At 55.4% G+C, this 19,009-nt stretch overlaps 1 protein-coding gene across 1 annotated transcript; it reads right to left on the reverse strand.

The window, feature by feature from the left end:
• Positions 1–17,624: 17,624 nt before the first annotated feature.
• Positions 17,625–18,677, reverse strand: LOC137463829 (olfactory receptor 14I1-like). The gene has a single exon (XM_068175220.1). It carries the CDS (start codon positions 18,555–18,557, stop codon positions 17,625–17,627), a length of 933 nt encoding a protein of 310 aa, XP_068031321.1. The 5' UTR covers positions 18,558–18,677.
• Between the last annotated feature and the right edge of the window lie 332 nt (positions 18,678–19,009).

Below are 19,009 nucleotides of genomic sequence, written 5' to 3' on the forward strand. Positions count from 1 at the left end.
TTACCCATGTGACATACTAAACGCCTCTCTACAATCTCTACAATCTATTTCACACTTTTGTGGTTTCTAGTTTACCTTGAGGCTTTGGAAGTTTTCTCCATGAATGAGGGTCAAAGTCAGTGCTCCCCTGGGGGTCAGGACACCCCAGAGCAGACAGAGAAATACTCCCGGTGTCCTGGGTTTCCACAACATCCCTTCCTCCTTTATTAATTTTGCAAAATTCACAAAGTTCTATTGTGACATTTGGGTCTTGGCCAGTCCTTTTCTGTAGGGTATTCAGTGTCACAGAGAGCAGCCAAAGGTGACATATTAGCATTGTCAGCCTTATTTCACATTATCAATGTTATAAACGCCAATCACTTGGTTTTCAAAATTTTAAAAGTTTAATAATAATAAAATGGTTATAAAAATAGTAATACAATTAGAGTAATGAAAATTTAGGACAATTACAAGACAATAAAAAGCAAAGAATTACGGACGTCCGGATGCTCTCGGGCACTTAAGCCCAATAAGCATGCCTTGTGAACAAAGGAATAATCTTTAAAAGCAGTAGCCTGTTGCATATTCATACATCTCATACATGATGCATAAATTCCTTGCAAATTAAGAACTTTTCTGGTTTTTGTCAACTTCTTCCCCTTAATCCTGGTGGTTCCATAAAGACGGAGAGAAGGTGGAAGAATGTTTGTCTTTTCCGATAAGGAGGCAGTAATTCTTTATGGGACCCCATCATTGTCATCTCTGTGTGAAGAGTTTCTTCATTATCTCATCTCTTGCTTGAGCTAGTAAAAAAACCCCCACATACATAGGCTCTATTTTAACTACAAAACTACATTTACCATACTATTAAAATGTTAATACAGCACTTCTAATCAATATAACATAATACATATAGTATTCAATTTAATATTTGCGAAAAGCCAATCATAAAATATGCATTTTTCACAATCAAATTTAATTCTATCTGAAAAAAAAAGTATAATCATGTTCTATTTTTATATAACTGTTATTAATGATGATAATAATAATATTATTTTTCACTTGCACAAATGAACCTGAGCTCAAGTTTTAACCTTCCTCTGTCCCTCCATGTGGGAGCATTCCAAAAGCAATTCTTCCTTCTGTTGGTGCTGTTTCCAATGTGCCATTTACAAACTTCACCCACATATTCCCAAACCCACAATTCTTTGCCTTCTTCCACATGCAATTTTTGGATGCATTTGAAGACATCCAGGGGTTCAGCCTCTTTTAACAGAGTGCCCCTCTGCTGACACCAGTGCTCTGACCTCAGCCCACTCCAGAGCCAGGGAACTCCAGGGAAGGGCTTCCCATCTGGGAATTTCTGATGGGACTGATTCCTCACATTTACATTTAAAAAGTGACATTTTGTTGCGATCTGGCCAGACAGTGCCAGTTTTGTCTCACCAGTGGGCAGGGTCAGCACCAAAGACACAGACACCAACTGAAGGACTCAGTGTCATTGACTGTAGCTCAAAGCAGCAAAGAATCCCAAAAGGAGCAGCTCAGCAATGCACCCAGCCAGCAGCACCAGAGATTGCAGCAGTGATTAAGAAAGATCCAGCAGCAGTTACCCTCAGGCTTTACCATGCCCCAGATCCACACAGCAGCTGGGGAAGCTGTCACAGCCAAGGGCTGCAGAGCCACTCCTGGACACTGGGAATTCCTGCAGGTGCCTCCAGCCACAGGTGAGGCTCCAGCCTCGCTGGGAGAGGGCCCAGCTCTGACAGCGCTGAATGAACAAACTGACAGCGCTGCTGGTGCGGGAACATCTGGTTTCATCCTCCTCCTGGGTTCCTCCCAAAGCCTGGCCAGGGCCCAAGAGGAACCAAGGGAGGTGACTTTGACCATTCAGCCCCAGACAAGGCCAGATGTCAGATTTCATGGCCTTGTCTGGCTTCTAAACACAGAAAGGTCAATCCATGTTTCACTAATGAGTGGATACATCTATCACAGTGCTAATGACCATGCATATTTCATTAGTGAGCAGATACAAAGATAAGCTTTGGTTGGAAGGTTCATCCAGAGGCCACCTTTGGCTCAGGGCCTCACTCAGGGCTGTTGTCCAGGCCTTGGCACTTCAGGGACGTGGTTTAGTGCTGGGCTCGACACTGCTGGGTGACCGGCTGGACTGGATGAGCTCAGAGGTCTTTTCCAACAGAAAAGATTATGTGATTCCATGATTCCATCTGCTGCATTCAGCCAGGTCCATGTTAGCAGCATTCATTTGCTCACAAAGTCTCCTCAGGCCCAGCTCTTGTGGCCTGAGGCTTCAGCTCCTTCAGCTCCTGGTGCTCAGCTGCTCGTGCTGAACCGGACGACTCAGGGAGAAGAACACAGTCCATCCAATTCCTTCTGGGACACGGAGAGGGGAGGCTGTGGAAACAGGAGCAGTGTTTGGTGTGGCCTCCTCTCTGCCCTGCACGCCTTTCAGCGCTTGGAACCAGCCAAGAGCTTTCTCCAGGAGTGCAATGGAGCAGCTGTTCCTGCTGCCGGGTCTGGCTCTCTCCAGTCTCTGACCTTGCCTGCTTTTGTCCCTCTTGCTGTGCCCTCTGCTCCCCCAGGGCTCGGTGGCTGCTGCCCAGGACTGTGGGACTGGCACGGATCCAGGGGTCGAGACCCTCCTTTCTCTGCCCTTGGAGCTGCCTGGGCACAGCAGCCTTTTCCATCTGGAAGCTCCCCATGGACAGGGAGTCCCCAGCTCTGTTCCTTGCACAAGCTCCAGGAGCCCAGGGCTGCCATCTCAAGTCCCTGCTGGCCCTGGGGGCTCCCAGGTGCCTCAGGCTGCTGTGACACCACTGCACACGGGAGGGAAGAGTGGCAGGGGCTGTGCTGAAAGTCAGCTCCACGTGCTGCTGCTGCTGGGGGGTCATTTGTCCAGGCCTGCCCCAGAGTCAGGGATCAGATCCAGGCCCTGATGCTGCTCCCTCGGGATCAGCCCCAGTTTGGGTGTTGCTGTCTGGGCCAGCAGAAGCGGTGGCTGCAGCAGCGGGTGCTGACAGTGCCTCAAGCCCCGGGGCTGGAGGGGTCCCTAAGCTGGGGCTGGGAGGGAGCTGCTCCAGCCCGGAGTGCACTGCTGAGTGCTGTGCTCTGGGGCTGGGGCTCCCCGCACAGGGGACTGGACTGGTGTGCCACAGGAGACAGAGAAGCTGCAGCTTCAGCCTAACTGAGGTGGGTGCGTGGGCTGGGAAGAGTGGGGAGGCTCAAGGGGATTCACAGAGCTCATCCTGCTGCAAGGACGAGGACAAGGGAGTGGGAACGCAGCAGTGAGGAGAGCTGAGGGCTGGAGAGCAGCTCTGAATGACACTAAAATCCCACTGGACCTCTGAGACATTGCTGCTCCTCAGCCAGTGACAGGATGAGTCCCTAAGCCTGGGGCTCAGCCTTCCTCGTGGTGAGGGGCACCAAGGAAGGCAACAGTGTGATGGAGACTTCCATGGGCTGGGAACTCACTGGGGGAAAAGAGGGAGCAGTTGGGAAGTACAAGGCAGGTGGAGGAGAGAACTGTTCAGAGAAAGACTGAGCTACAGGTTGAGCAAGCTGCAAAATGTCATTTGGGGTCATCCCAGATTGATTTCATTTCAGAAGCTATTGAACAAGTTTATTTTGGGGTGGTGTCATGTTTTCCCTGGGAGGTGTACACTCTGCACACTTGAGCTGTGTTGCTGAAATGCTCCAGCAGGTCTGTGCTGCAGGTCACCCCATTTCTTCTTTGGCTGATTGCGGCCTGGTGCTGAGCTCCAGCAGAGCCCTGGCAGAGCCCAGAGCAGCCTCAGCACCCGCAGAGCCCGGCTGCAAGGAGAGAAACCAGAAAGCGCCCATCAGCTGAAGGCTCCTGTCCCCTTGTCCCAGCCGCCCGCGGTGCCCAGGCCATGCTGGCCGTGCCCAGAGCTGTGCCCAGAGCTGCCCATCCCTGCTGCCTTTGGGAGCAGAGCAGGAGGGCAGGACATGTGCCCAGCCTGCAGCCGGCCACGGCACATCCAGCCTTCAGCAGCTGCCCAGAGCAGGATGCTCCTGTGCTCGCTGCCATCTCCCCAATGCTCTGATCCCACCATGCCAAGCAGACGGGACCCACCTGACGCCATCCCCAGCTGGAAGAAAAGCTGGTCCCAAACCATGTCCTCATCCTTCTCCAAGGGCACGGCCCATCCACACCACAGCTGCTCCCAAGCACTTCCTGATCCAGACAGGACCCCAGCTAGAACGCTTCCTCTAGAAAAACACACAACAAATTATTGAAAATAGATTACAGACAAAAAGGGGAATAAGAAAAAAGGTCAAAAATCATATTACTGTCAGGGACTTGAGGAAGGCCCAACCCCTGCATGCCAGGGAAAAACCCACCCACAGGTGAGGGAAGCCCAGGCTCTCTCCCTTCCCCCCTGCACTGCCCCCCAAAATAACGGTGATCCCAAAGCAAACAGGGGCAGTGGAGCAGCCCAAGCCCTTCCTTGCCTGCAGAGCAAAGCAGCCCCTGCACAGGTTCTGCAGTCCCACCTCTGCTCCCACCATGGGGGTTTGTTTGTGTCCGGCTGGCTGCCCCAGCCCCAGCCCGGGGCACGGTGGGTGCTGGGGCTGTTGGCAGGGCCAGGAGCCCACTCCCATTTCATCACCACCCCAGCCCATCCCCCAGCCCTGCCAAAAGCAGCCTGGCAGCCGACTGAAGGATCAGCTGCATCCACCCCAGCAAAGGGGGAACCTTTGGTTCCTGGCCAGGCTGTGCAATGCCCAAATCTGGGAGCATCCCCCTGCGTGTGGACTCACCTGCAAATTTCCTGTGGAGCCTGGCTTTGGAGAAGGTGCCAGAATCAAAGTCCATCATCCTCAGCTGCTGGTGGCCAGGTGGAGGAAGAGGTTGTCATCCTTGATGTCATCCTTGCTGTCCCCAGCAGCAGCAGCCCCACCTAGTACAGCTCCTCCAGGGGCTCCTTCTCCTTCCCTGGGGGTGAGCCCAGGCTGTCTGGGTTCTGCCCAGGGCCCAGAGCTGTCAGGGAACCAGGACAAGCAAAACCAGCTCAGATGGCAGCCACCAGTGCTGGGCAGAGCAGCTCAGCTCCAGCACAAGGGCTGCGTGTTCCCATCTGATGACCCCTGGGCAGTGACACAGGCAGGACAAAATGTCTGGGTTCCTTTGCTTCTGATTGCCAAGGCATGTGTGGAGCTGCAACTTACCAGGGCCTTTCATCAAAGTGTGCCTGTGGCTCTCTCCCTTTTTCTAGGGCCGATCAATATCCTGCAGCCAGGGATCACAGAACAGCTCTTCTAACGAGGGCCTGTCCGAGTGCAGCATGGATAAACACCGCCTGATCACATCTTGGCACTCTGGGCAGAGAAACCAGAACCAGCCGGTCAGCTGGAGAAGGCTCCTGTTGGCTTTGTCCCCCTATTCCCGTGCCCAGGCCATGCTGGATGTGCTCAGAGCTGGGCCTAAACTTCCCCATCAATTCCCTGTTTTGGAGGAGAGCAGGAGAGCAGGACATGTGCCACCTCCTCAGCAGCTGCCAGAGCGGGATGCTCACGAGCTGCTGCTGTCTCCCAGCACTGCCATTGCCCCCGTGGCCAGAGATGAGGATCCACCTTGAGAGAGCCGTCCTGGCAGCGAGAGCTGATGGTCCCAGCTGATGTTCTGGCTCCTCCTGAAAGGGTGCTCCCCGCAGACCATCTGGTGCAGCAGGATGCCCAGGGACCAGATGGTAGCTGGCTTGCCGTAGTAAAATCCAAAGTGGATCCATTCCAGGGGGCTGTATGACGGTGTTCCTGTGGAATACAGATGGGGTTCATCAGGGGGATGCTGCTGCTCCCAGAGCCTGGCCCCAGCATCCCTGGGTGTGTGGGGGCTGCCCCAGTGGCACACAGGGTGACCGCTGCCCTCTCGCCAGCACCTGGGACTTGTGTATAGACTCGGGGTTGGAAAAGAAGCCACTGGGGTTGGAAGAGGGCAGCAGAAATCCTGGCAAGGCCCAACCATGAGGAGGAAAAACCTACCCAGTCTTGGGAAAACCATGCCTTCATCCTCCCTGCCTGCACTGCCCAAAAAACATCATGAATCCAAAACAAACCAGGTGAGTGGAGCAGTCCAAGCCCTTTGTCACCTGCACACCAAACCAGCTGGGACACAGGTTACGGCCCCCCTCTCTGCTACCCCCACCGACCCGTGTTTTTGTGGGGCGGGCTGCCCCAGCCCCAGCCTCAGTCCTGCCCAGAGTGGTGGGCAAAGGCTGCCAGCAGGGCTGGAAGCTGGCTTCCCACCCAGCCCTGCTCAAACGCAACTCAGCTGAAATCTCAGTGCCATGAAGGGCAGCAAAAGGGAGAATCCCTGCTGCCACACGCAGCTTGGGCTGTGAGATGTTGGGCCATGAGATGCCAGGACCGAGAGCACACCCCTGCGTGGGCTCACCTGCAAAGCGAGTGTAGGCTGTGTCTTGCAGGTAGGTGCCACAGCCAAAGTCAATCAATTTGGCCTGCCCGGTGGCCAGGTCCACCAGGATGTTCCCTGGTTTGATGTCCCTGTGCAGGACCCCACAGCTGGTGCAGTGCTGCACGGCCTCCAGCACCTGGCGGAACAGATCCCGCGCCATCTCCTCGGACAGGAACCCCCGTGCCCGAATGAAATGATGCAGGTCCTGAGACCGCTTCGGGCGTTCCAGCACCATCAAGATGTATTTGGGGAGCTCAAGCCACTCCAGCAGCTGGACGACACCGGGGAATCCAGTGGACACCTTGTCCAGCAGCACGATCTCCAGGGGTGCGCTGGTGCCGTCGGGCTGCGGGAGGAACGCAATTCCGTCAGTGGGGCTGATGCCCTGCCAGGGGTCGGGAACCCCTCACCAAGCACGGGATGCTCTGCGCCCTGCGCTGGCCCCACGCCTGCTCTCCTTTGAGACGTCCTGGTGGCTCCCACCCTGCCGGGCCTCGGCTCATCCCCGCCCGGCACGGCCCGGCTTCTGCCGCTGGCCCCGCTCACTCACCAGCTCGCCCCAGTGCCGGACGCGGTTCCTTGGCACCCTTTTGATGGCCACCTGCAAGCCAAGAGCAGCAGCGGGCTGAGCTCGCCGCCCGCCATGCCCAGCCTCAGCCCCAGCCCCAGCTCCAGCCCCATCCTCCTCCTCCTCCTCCTCCTCCCCCCTCTCCCCCTCTCCCTTTTCCTTTTCTTTCTATCCCTCCTCCTCCCCCTCCTCTCCCTCCTCCTCCTCCTCCTCCGCCCGCCGCCGGCCCCGCCGCTCACCGGGGCGCCGTCCGAGAGCCGCGTGGCCGCGAATACGCTGCCGAAGCCGCCGCTGCCCAGCAGCGAACCCAGCCGGTACCACTCCTTCAGGCCCTGCTGCGCCTTCCCTGCGGGCGGGACGCGGCTGTCAGCGCTCGGCCCGGGGCCGGGAGCGGCCCCCGAGCGCCCCCCGACCGCCCCGGGCCGGCCCTCCCCAGGCGTTCGCTCCCGGCAACGGGACAGCGGCGGCTCGGGGGCGGCGGCCCGCGCTGCCGAGCGGCGGAGCTCGGGCCGGGGAAGCCGCAGCGGAGGCGGCGGCAGCGGCCGCGCCGCGTGTGTCCTCCGCGGGGCCCGGGAGGAGCCGGGGCCGGGGCCAGGCTCGGGCCAGGCGGAGCCAGAGCGAGGCGATGCCGCCCCAGCCCCAGGCACCGATGCCCGCCCAGAAGCGCCACCGCCAGCACGGCCAGAGCCGGGCGGAGGCGAGACCCCGGCCGGACGGCCGGGGGCGGGGATGGGGCAGCCCCGCCCGGAGCCGGGGGCGGGCCGGGGGCATGGCCCGGCCGGGAATGGGGAGAGAGAGAGACTGGGAGAGGAGGGGACAGCGGGAAAGGGAGAGCGGAAGACAGTGCGGGACAGCCGGAGACGGTGCGGGACAGCGGGAGAAGGAGAGGGAGAGGAGTAAGAATGGGAAGTCGACAAAATCACTGCTGCCGCTGCTGCTGCTGCTGCCGCCGCTGCTGCTGCTGCTGCAACTGAAGCTCCGGGGCCGTTTGTCCCGTTGTCCGTTTGTCCGTTGCCCGCTCACCCCCACGCCCAGCCCCCCGCTCCCCGGGGGCAGCCCCTGAGCCTGTCCAAACACGGGAACTTTGCCCTGTTCAGCCCAGACCCAGAGTCTGGACTCCTGCACGGGGGCAGAGGTATCTCCTCGGTCGCTGCTGTGCATTGTCCCCGCTGAGGATCAAACCCTGTCGGGGCACATTTCCTGTCTGAAGGATTCCCTGGTCCTGGCCCTGCACTTATGGCTCCAGCGTTGCTTTCCAGTGAATACTGGAAGGCAAACTGTGTGGCTCATGGTACTTTAGAGTGTCTAGAACTCGCTAAGTCACTGATCTTAGAGGTGAGATGCATTTGGAATTAATGGGATGGAGAAGTAGTGCAAGATGGAAAAAGGCAACAGAGAAATAAATAGAGGAAGACATCTTGGACTGTTTCTTTCAATTTTCATTTCACTTCTGGAAAGCTGTTTCAGTTTTCCAGGAATCTTCTCCACAGTCCTGTTTGCTCTTCTCAAGAACCTTTCCTGGAGAACCAGGTTGAGCTCTTGTCACAAGATGTGCCACCACCTGCAGCTTCTCTTGGCTTTCCACAGCGGGAGTGCAGCAGGACTTGCAGCAGAGCAGGACAAAGGTTTGGAGAACTTGACAGCTTGTCCTTTCTCTTCCTGGAGAGCTGGGGAGTTGTGCCATTGGTGAGGTTTTCATTGTGACTGTTCCAGCCTTGGGAAACAGGAGGTGGAACCAGGACTTGTTAGGGAATACAAGCCTGACTGAATGCAGAGAAGGATTCTCCAGAGCCCACAGCCAGAAATGGAGAGTTGTGTGATAATCATTCCCACATCTCCATGGACACCTGGAAAGTGATCTAGAACATGAAAATGGGACAGAGGGAGTTTGTTTCTGTGTTCAGTTTGGGTGATTCTACATCTCCAGAGCTGGTATAAATCAAGAGCACAGTCAGTTCATGATAAGCACCAGAACAGGCTGGACCTCTGAGAGTAGGTGACGGAAAGAATTTGAAAAGGAGAAATGCAGGGAATGACTTGGTGGACTTTGTCTGGAAGAAGGGTATTTTTTTTAATTATTTCTAGTCCATTGCTTCTGCTTTTGTCCTTCTTACAAGGCCATTTGCATCCCAGATTCCTCATGAAATGAGATCCCTGAGCTTCTGGAAGTGCCTGAAAGATGCCCAGTTCTTGCAGGGACACTCAGGCTGAAACAGGAAGCAATTTTGAAGCAATTGTATTAAACAAAAACCAGTTCTTAAGCAGAGATTGATGTCACTGCCCCCGACCAACCACCATGGGCAAATCTCTGGCTCAGCCTGGAGCAGTGACCTTGAGGGGGTGTCCCCACTGCAGGGAGGAATCTCCACAGCCCCCAAGAAGGGAAATGTCAGGAGACGCTGCCATTAAAATTTGGATGGGGCTTTTCAAGTCTGAAGTGCTGCCCTGTCAGTCAGATGTGCCCAGGCTGGGCCAGCTCAGCAGCTCTGCAGGAGCTCTCAGTGGTGTCACTTGGTTGTTCCTTTCTCTGGGGATTTTTCCAGCCCTGCCACAGCTTCATCTCCCTCTGGGGATGTAGAACTTTGGGATGGAGGAGTCAGGCTGGTTTCAGCATTATTCACCCCAACGGCAGCGTGACGCCCCTCCTTCATTTCCCACTGGGGCTTTGCAAACAGGGCCTTGAGGGAGTGGTTTGAGCCCATTGCAGGCAGAGCCTCCTGCTCCAGCAGGAACTGCCTTTCCTGTGCCAGGAGCAGGGCAGGTCCCGCTGCAGGAAAAGCCCCAGGCCAGCCCCAGCACAGGGAAGGCCTCGGGCACAAGGGCAGAGTGCCGTGCTGGGAGCTGTGCCAGGGAGAGCCTGAGGCACCAAAGGCGCCGTGGCAGCAGCAGCTGCTTGCAGGGCATGGCCAGAAGCCTCCCTTGGCAAGCCGGCCTGGTGGCCAGCACTGCAGAGCTGCTGCCTCAGGGCTCATTTCTGGCTGGGCTCTGCCCCAGCCCACAGAGTGTGACCTCAGCCCTGACTCTGCCACGGCCCTTGTGCCTGAGCCCTGCAAAGCCCAAAGGTCACCTGTGCCCCCAGGCTGTGCCAGCCCCTGGGGCAGGGGGAGGAAAGGCAGAGAAGGGGCTGGGTTTGGCTGTGGGATGTGGGGTCCAGCAGAGACCATGAGGAGTCGAGGCAGTGGATGGAGTGCACTGAGCAGCCCCTTCTGCCCCTGCAGTCCTGGAATGGTTTGGATGGGAAGAGCTCTGCAGTGCTCATCTCATCCAAACCCCGCCATGAGCAGGGACATCTTTCACCAGATCAGGTTGTTCAGAGCCCTGTCCCAGCTGGACTTGAATGTTTCCAGGGATGGGGCACTGACCACCTCCCTGGGAACCTGTCCTGGTGTATCACCACCCTCATCATCAAACATTTCCTCCTTATCTGTTCTTATCTGAACCTCCCTTCCTTTAGTTTAAAACCACCCCCCTTTGTCCCGTTGTGACAGGCCCTACTAAAACCTCTGTCCACCCTTGTATTTCCAATGAGCCGGGTTTCCATGGCAACTGCCAGGACAGGTGACCCAGGTGTCACCCCCAGTGAGGGCTGCCATGGAAACAGTGCCCAGCACTGCCCCTTTCTGTCGGGCTGACCTGGCCTTTGGCCCTGGCCCTGGCGTTTGCTGCTGGTTCCACGGCGCCTGACCGGCCAGCGCGGCACAGGGCAGGTGGCCATGGCACAAGCCCCCAGCAAGGGATCCCCTCTGGCTCTGGGCAGTGACAGCAGCCCTGAGCAAGGGGCCAGGGCAGGTTTCCATGGCACCAACCATCACAACGGCTCCAGGAGCAGAATGACTCTTGCCAAGGAACTTTGTGGTGCTGTTGCTCAATATTAAATCTGGTTTTTGCTGATCCCTTGCTGGGGATTTTTTCAGCGCTCTCAAGGCCTCGTTGGTAACAGGGTGAAGGAGCCCTGGCCCAGGCTCTGGCCCTGGGGGACACGGGGACGCTGCCGGGGGGTCCCTGTCCCCCTGTCCCTACCCCACAGCCCCAGCCCCCGTCCCCATGTCAGGCTCTGGGGTCAATCTCGTGGAACATCCTCTGGGGGAGGCTGCGGTGCCGGGGGCGGGGGGACCCGGGGGGACAGGGTACCCCGCTGTGCACGAGCAGCGTTGGACTTCTCTGGGGGAACTGGGAGGGGGAGCTGGGGTGGAGTGACCTCCCCAGTGACCTCACACAGCCCCTGTGAGGTCACACAACCCCTGTGATGTCACACAGCCCCTGTGATGTCACACAGCCCACTCTGAGATGTAACAGGCCACCTGTGATTTCAGACAGGTGTCCTGTGATGTCACAGCCTGCTCTTTGAGGTCCCAATCTGCTCTGTGACGTCACAAAATCTGCCCTGTGATGTCACAGCCCAGCCTGTGATGTCATAGACACCCTGTGATGTCACAGCCAGCTCTATGATGTCACAGCTACCTTTGTGATGTTATGCAGCCTCGCTGTGATGTCACAGCCTGCTCTGTGATTTCACAGTCAGCTCTGTGATGGCACAACCCACTCTGTATTGTCTCAGTTTTCTCTGTGACATCACACAGCTGCTCTGTGATGTCACAGAGCCCTTATCTATGATGGCAGAGTCTTCTCTGTGGCCTCACAGCCGATTCTGTGATGTCACACTGCCAGCCTGTAATGTCACAGCCGAATTTGTGACATCACAACCTCCTCTGTGATGTCACAGCCTGCTCTGTGATGTCACATCCTGCTATGTCATGTCACATAATAAACCAGTGATGTCACAGCCAACTATATGATGTCACAACCTGGTCTGTGATGTCACACAATCACACAATCACAGAATTGCTGGGTTGGAAGAGACCTTTAAGGTCATCAAGTCCAACCCATGCCCTAACACCACCTCAGCTAATCCATGGCACTGAGTGCCACATCCAGTCTTTTTTTAAACACATCCCAGGATGGTGACTCCAGCACCTCCCTGGACAGACAGTTCCAGTACTTTATCACCCTTTCCATAAAGAACTTTTTTCCTAATATCCAACCTAAATTTCCCTTGGTGCAGCTTAAGACACTGTCCTCTGGTTCTGTCAGTTGCTGTGAGGAGAAAGAGACTGACCCCCACCTGACTGCAACCACCTTTCAGGGAGTGTGGAGAGTGATAAGGTCACCTCTGAGTCTTCTCCAAGATAAACAACTCCAGCTCCCTCAGTCATTCCTCACAGGACTTGTGTTCCAGACCCCTCACCAGCCTTGTTGCCCTTCTCTAGACATGCTCCTGCTCCTCCATGTCCTTCCTAAGTGGGAGGGCCCAGAACAGGACACAGCACTCGAGGAACGGTGCCAGTACAGGGGAAGAATGCCAAGTACACGAGTGCCAAGTACAGGGGAAGAATGACCTCTCTGCTCCTGCTGGCCGCACCATTCCTGGTCCAGGCAAGGAGCCATTGGCCTTCTTGGCCACCAGGGCACACTGCTGGCCCATGTTCAGCCGGCTGTTGGCCAGTACCCTCAGGTCCCTTTCTGCCTGGGCACTGTCCAGCGACGCCGCCACCAGACTATAACATTGCAAGGGGTTATTTGGCCAAAATGCAGGACTGGGTACTTGGACCTATTGAACTTCATCTTCCTGGACTCTGCCCATCCATCCAACTGTTTTCAGGTCTCCCTGCAGAGCCCTCCTGCCTTCCAACAGATGGTAGGAGTAGGTAACTAAGCTTCCAGCTCAGTGTCATCTGCAGATTTACTAATGAAAGCCTCAATCCCCTCATCCATGTGGTCAATAAAAATATTGAACAGAGCTGGCCCAGCACAGAGCCCTGAGGGACAGCACTGGTGACTGTCCCCAGCTGGATGCAGCACCGCTCACCACCACTCTCGGGGCCGGCCATCCAGCCAGTTCTGAACTCAGCACAGAGTGCTCCTGTCCCAGCCGTGGGCTGCAGCTTTTCCAGGAGTGTGCTGTGGGAGACAGTGCCAAAGGCCTTGCTGGAGTCCAAATAGACACATCTACAGCCTTTCCTGCATCCACCAGGAGGGTCACCTGGTCATAGAAGGAGACCAGCTTGGTCAAACACGACCTAGCCCTCCTAAACCCCTGCTGGCTGGTTCTGACACCCTGGCTATCCTGAAAGTGCTGTGTGATGGCACTCAGTGTGAACTGTTCCATGACCTTACTGGGTACTGAGGTCAGGCTGACTGGCCTGGAATTATCAGGATCCTCCTTCCCACCCTTGCTGTGAATGGGCATCACATTGGGCAGCTTCCAGTCATCTGGGACCTCACCAGTGAGCCAGGGCTGCTGGTAAATGATGGAGAGCACTCAAGCTCATCTGCCAGCTCCGTATCACCCTGGGGGGGATCCCATCTGGTCCCAGAGATTTATGAACATCCAAGCAGCTCAGCAGGTCTCTGATGGCCTCCTCTTGGCTAATGGGTGCACCATTCTGCTCCCTGACACCATCAACCAGCCCAGGAGGACAGTTGTCCTGAAGGCAAATCGTTTTCTCACTAAAAACTGAGGCAAAAAATGGCGTTAAGCACCTCTGCCTTCTCCTCATCTGCAGCTATTAAATTCACTTCCACATCTAATCAAGAACAATGGTTGGTCTTACCCTTCCTTTCACTGCTACTATATTTGTAAAAATATTTTTTATTATCCTTTACAAAAGCTGCCATTTTAAGTTCAAACTGAGGTTTGGCTTCCCTAATTTCTTTCCTACATGCCCTAGCAAGCCCCTTAAATACTTCCTGAGAGACCTGACCCTCCTTCCAAAGATGATACATCCTCTTTTTATTCCTAAGTTCCTTCAAAACCTCATTGCCCATCCAGGCTAGATGTTTGACTTGTCGATTCATCTTTGGGCACACAGGGACAGTCTGTTCTTGTGCCCTCGAGATCTCTGAAGCACACCCCTTTTCCTGAACTCCTTTGTTTTCAAGAGCTGCTTCCAAGGAATTCTCTGATTAAGTCTCCTGAGCAGGCCAAAGTCTGCCCTCCAAAGTCCAATGTAAATGTCATATTAGTGTTCCTTCTGACATCACCAAAATATTGAGAATTCTATAATTTCATGATCAGTGTGCCCAAAGCGGCTTCCAACCATCACATCTCCCACCAGCCCATCTCTATTTACAAACAACAGATCTAACATAGTCCCTATCCTGGTGGGCTCACTCACCAGATGCAGTAAAGTTGTTCTCCACAAACTCTAAAAATGTCCTGGACTGCCTCTTTTCAGCTGTATTGAGTTCCCAGCAGATGTCCAGCAGATTGAAGTCACCTACAAGAACAAGGGCTGATGATCCTGAAACATTCTCGAGCTGCTTGAAAAATAACCTGTCTACCACTTCTTCCCGGCTGGGTGGATGATACCAGACTCCCAGTAGGATGTCAGCCTTGTGAGCCTTCCCCCTAAGTCTCACCCATAGTCATTCGACTCCATCATCATTAGTTTCAATACCCACAGCATCAAAACCTCCCTAATGTAAAGGGCCACCCCTCCACCTCTCCTCTGTTTCCTGTCTCTCCTGAACAGCTTGCAGCCATCCAGTGAAGCGCTCCAGCCATGTGAGTCGTCCCACCCTGTTTCTGTGATGGCAATTACATCATAGCTCTGCTGCTGCACCATGGCCTCCAGCTCTTCTTGTTTGTCACCCATGCTGTGTGCATTGGTGTACATGCACCTCAGCTGGGCTGCTGATTTCACCCCTCACTCAGGCTTACCACCCACGAGCCTGCTTCCAGACAAACCAGCTGCATCCCCTTCCCCTTCAGAGCTAGTTTAAAGCCCTCTCAACAAGTTCTGCCCGTTCATGAGCTAAAATTCTTCTGCCCTTCACAGAAAGATGGAGCCCGTCTGGTCCAAGCAGGCCAGGTGCTGTAAAAGTTGCCCCATGATTAAAGAATCCGAAATTTTTTCAATGACACCAACCCTTGAGCCACTCGTTGATAATGTGAGCTCTCCTATTGCTTTCACTGTTTTTCTCAGACTCCAGAGGGACTGAGGAAAAGACTGTCTGTGCCCCTGTCCTATTAACCACCTGACCCAATGCCCTAAAGTCCCTTTTAATTGCCCTGACACTCCTCTTTTCAATCTCATCACTGCCAGCCTGGGGTATCAGCAGTGGGCAATAATCAGAGGGCTGAATCAGCCCAGGCAGTGTGTCAGTGATATCCCGTACCTGGGCCCCAGGGAGGCAGCAGACCTCCCTGTGGGGTGGGTCTGGTTGACATATGGGGCCCTCTGTTCCCCTCAGAAAGGACTCACCCACCACGATTACCCTTCTTTCCTTTTTGATGTTAGAGGTGCTGATCTGTCTCACAGATGAATCATAATTGGGAGGTTCACTGGGCAGATAATTTTCTTCTAAACCATCTGGCTGACTCTCCAGATCCAGGGAATCATAACGAATCTGAAGTGGCACCTGGCTTGGGAGAGGGGGTTGGGAGGGATTTTTATTATTACCTCCTCGAGTAGGTACCCACTCCCACTCCCCTTCATCAGCCAGGTGTCCTTCTATAGCCTGACAGTGGGAGGTGTGGGAGACAGCGGGAACCAAGGAGAGCATTGCTGCCCTGCCAGACCTCATGGAACCAAGGATCCATTGTGACACTGCAGGGCCCTGGGGCACCACGGTGCCATTGTGACACTGCAGGGCCCAAGGATCCAAGGGACTTTGTGACACCAGAGAGACATTGTGACACTGGGAGGCCTCATGGAATCATGGAGAGCATTGGGATACTCTGGGGCCTCATGGAAACATGGGCAGTGATTCTTCCCCTGTGCCTGGCACTGGTTAGGCAGCATCTCGAGTGCTGTCCAGTTCTGGGCCCTCCAATTTTGAAAGGACATGGAGGGGCTGGAGCGTGTCCAGAGAAGGACAACAAGGCTGGTGAGGGGTCTGGAGCACAAGTCCTGTGAGGAGCGGCTGAGGGAGCTGGGGTTGTTGATCCTGGAGAAGAGGAGACTCAGGAGACACAAGGCGGTGTCAGGGCACAGGTTGGACTTGATGATCTCCAAGGTCTTTTCCAGCCTTGCTGATTCTGGGATTCTCTGAAACCACCCTTGGAGCAGTTGCAGGAGGAGCCCTGGACCTCCTCCTCAAAATCTCCAGCAGCCCAGGTCCCTCAGCTTCTCCTCACAGCCCCAAAGCCCATCCTGTCAGTCCTGCAGAGCCTCTGCAGCCCCTCCTCACTGCCCAGAACAGGCAGCCCCACAGCCAGACACAGCAGCCCAGATGTGCCCCCCTGGCCTGGGCTGCCTCTGGCAAGGGAGCAGCACCAGGCACTGCAGGAGCCTGCAGACAATTCCTGCAGCACTTGTGGGATGATCCTGCTCCCCAAGGGACGATCCCATGGTGCCAAGTCAGGAACTGGAATGGGGGAGTGGGGCCAGAGAGGAAAGGGCAAACAGGGATGGGCTGTTTGCAGGGGAGGGAACAGGCCTGGGCAATGGGAAGATATTTTTATCAGGAAGTGTAAAGACAGCAACTGTGAAGCCAAGGAAATGCTCAGGGCAGTTTGGGGGTGGCTGCCAGGCAGCCCTGGCTCTGAGCAACAGCGTCTGCAGTGGGACAGGAAACTCCCAGCTGATGGGAACAAACTTTCTGGCTGACTGCGGAGGCCAGGACAAAGCTGAGTGGTTTCCCTGGCGTCCCCCAGCCCATCCTGGCCCCAGGGGCTGATGGCATTTGTGCTCCCTCAGGTTCATGTCCCCACAGCAGCAGCATGGGGGTGCTCCCGCCTGCTGTGTGCAATGCAAACAGGGGCTCCTGAGCCAGTGCTGCCGTGGCTGTGCCTGCAAGGATGCGGCACCTGTGTGAGCTGGGGGAGAGGCCAGGGCTGCAGAGGGGGGATGTTGTTGGCAGCTCCATGAGGACGCTCTGGGACGCTGCCCTGGGCTGTCCAGCGCACTGGGGTTGGATCAGCCCCTGCTCTGCTGCTCCTTCCCGTCTCCCCCAGGGCCCTTGCAGAGCACCAGCCATGCTGTTTGCCCCCAGCCTGCCCACGGCCAGCCTGGGGCTGCTCACGGGGGTTTTCTGTGCTGAGCATTGGCCTGGCCGTGTTCTTGAGAGAGCCTGGGCAAGGAGCCTGGAGCCCCCAGGCCCTGGCCTGAGGCGTCAGCGCTGCCCCAGCAGTGCCCATGGCCTGTCCCTGCTGCAGCCCCGGCACTGCCACCCCCAGGACTGTGCCCGGCCCCGAGAGCACTCAGGCCCTGCAGCAACACCAGGGCCACCAGGGCAGCGGGGCAGGGCCACGACTGGCAACACCAAGTGCTGCTGCTGCTGGGCACAGCTGCTGTGCCAGCACTGATCTGCCCCAGCTCTGCACACAGACATTGCTGCTGCAGCTCCAGAGAAGGCAACAAAAGGGCATCTCTGCAGAAAACTTTGCTGGGAGATCCTTGAGTTCCTTTAAAACCCCCGAGATCACACCCCTCATTGACAGTCTGTAGCCACAGGGAAGGTAGAGAGAAATAAAATGAGAAATGGCAAAAACAATGACATTTATTTTTGGACAATATTTAAAAAACAAAACAAAGAAAATGAACCTCCAAAACAAAACCAACAAGAAGTATCAAAGATGACTTTTATTACAATTATTTGCAGAAATTGTCCAGCAGTTTAATGTTCCTGAAAGCATCCAGTCATCAGTCTCCACAATGCAGCCTTGAGCTCCTGGTTCCTCAGGCTGTAGATGAGGGGGTTCAGGGCTGGAGGCACCACCGAGTACAGAACTGACAGGGCCAGATCCAGGGATGGGGAGGAGATGGAGGGGGGCTTCAGGTAGGAAAATGCCCCAGTGCTGACAAACAGGGAGACCACGGCCAGGTGAGGGAGGCAGGTGGAAAAGGCTTTGTGCCGTCCCTGCTCAGAGGGGATCCTCAGCACAGCCCTGAAGATCTGCACATAGGAGAAAACAATGAACACAAAACAACCAAATACCAAACAGGCACTAACTGCAAGGAGCCCAAATTTCCTGAGGTAGGAATTTGAGCATGAGAGTTTAAGGATCTGGGGGATTTCACAGAAGAACTGGCCCAGGGCATTACCATGGCACAGGGGCAGGGAAAATGTATTGGCCGTGTGCAGCAGTGAATAGAGAAAGGCACTGGCCCAGGCAGCTGCTGCCATGTGGGCACAAGCTCTGCTGCCCAGGAGGGTCCCGTAGTGCAGGGGTTTGCAGATGGACACGTAGCGGTCATAGCACATGATGGTCAGGAGGGAAAGCTCTGCTGAGATGAAGAACATAAAGAAAAAGAGCTGTGCAGCACATCCTGTGCAGGAGATGGTGTTGGTGTCCCAGAGGGAATTGTGCATGGCTTTGGGCACAGTGGTGCAGATGGAGCCCAGGTCGCTGAGGGCCAGGTTGAGCAGGAAGAAGAACATGGGCGTGTGCAGGTGGTGGCCACAGGCTACGGCGCTGATGATGAGGCCGTTGCCCAGGAGGGCAGCCAGGGAGATGCCCAGGAACAGGCAGAAGTGCAGGAGCTGCAGCTGCCGCGTGTGTGCCAGTGCCAGCAGGAGGAAGTGGCTGATGGAGCTGCTGTTGGACATTGGCTGTGGCTGCACATGGGGACCTGTTCATGGAGAAAGGACAGAGGAGAGTTAGAGGAGATACCTGTAACCAAAATCAAAGCCATTTCCCATACACCCTCCTCTGTAACACACACGGACACTCTTCTGCGTTTAAGAGTTTAGAGGTTTTCATTTTAAGCTCCCCCATGTCTCTCCTGGTATTCTTGGATATCAGAAACCCTCAACATTCCTGCCTCCCTCTGGTAGAACAGAGTTCCCTGAGGGAAGATTATGAGTGGAGACTGAGGGGAGATGGTCTGTCACTTCATTCTCTTTGGAGTTTCTCTGGGCTTTCACTTTTTCAAATGAAGGATGTTCACACTCTCCTGTTTCTTTTAAAAACGCTATGGTGCTACTGAGACAGATGGATCCACCACAGCCCAGCTCCACATTTGTAGCCAAGGACTCACGTTGCTCATTTCACCAACCCA

Source organism: Anomalospiza imberbis, chromosome 30 (genome assembly GCF_031753505.1).
Source record: "Anomalospiza imberbis isolate Cuckoo-Finch-1a 21T00152 chromosome 30, ASM3175350v1, whole genome shotgun sequence".
Taxonomy (NCBI): Eukaryota; Metazoa; Chordata; class Aves; order Passeriformes; family Viduidae; genus Anomalospiza; species Anomalospiza imberbis.

Bases quoted from the DNA above. Each gene is read 5' to 3' on its own strand.
- LOC137463829 (XM_068175220.1), bottom strand. From the start codon at position 18,557: ATGTCCAACAGCAGCTCCATCAGCCACTTCCTCCTGCTGGCACTGGCA.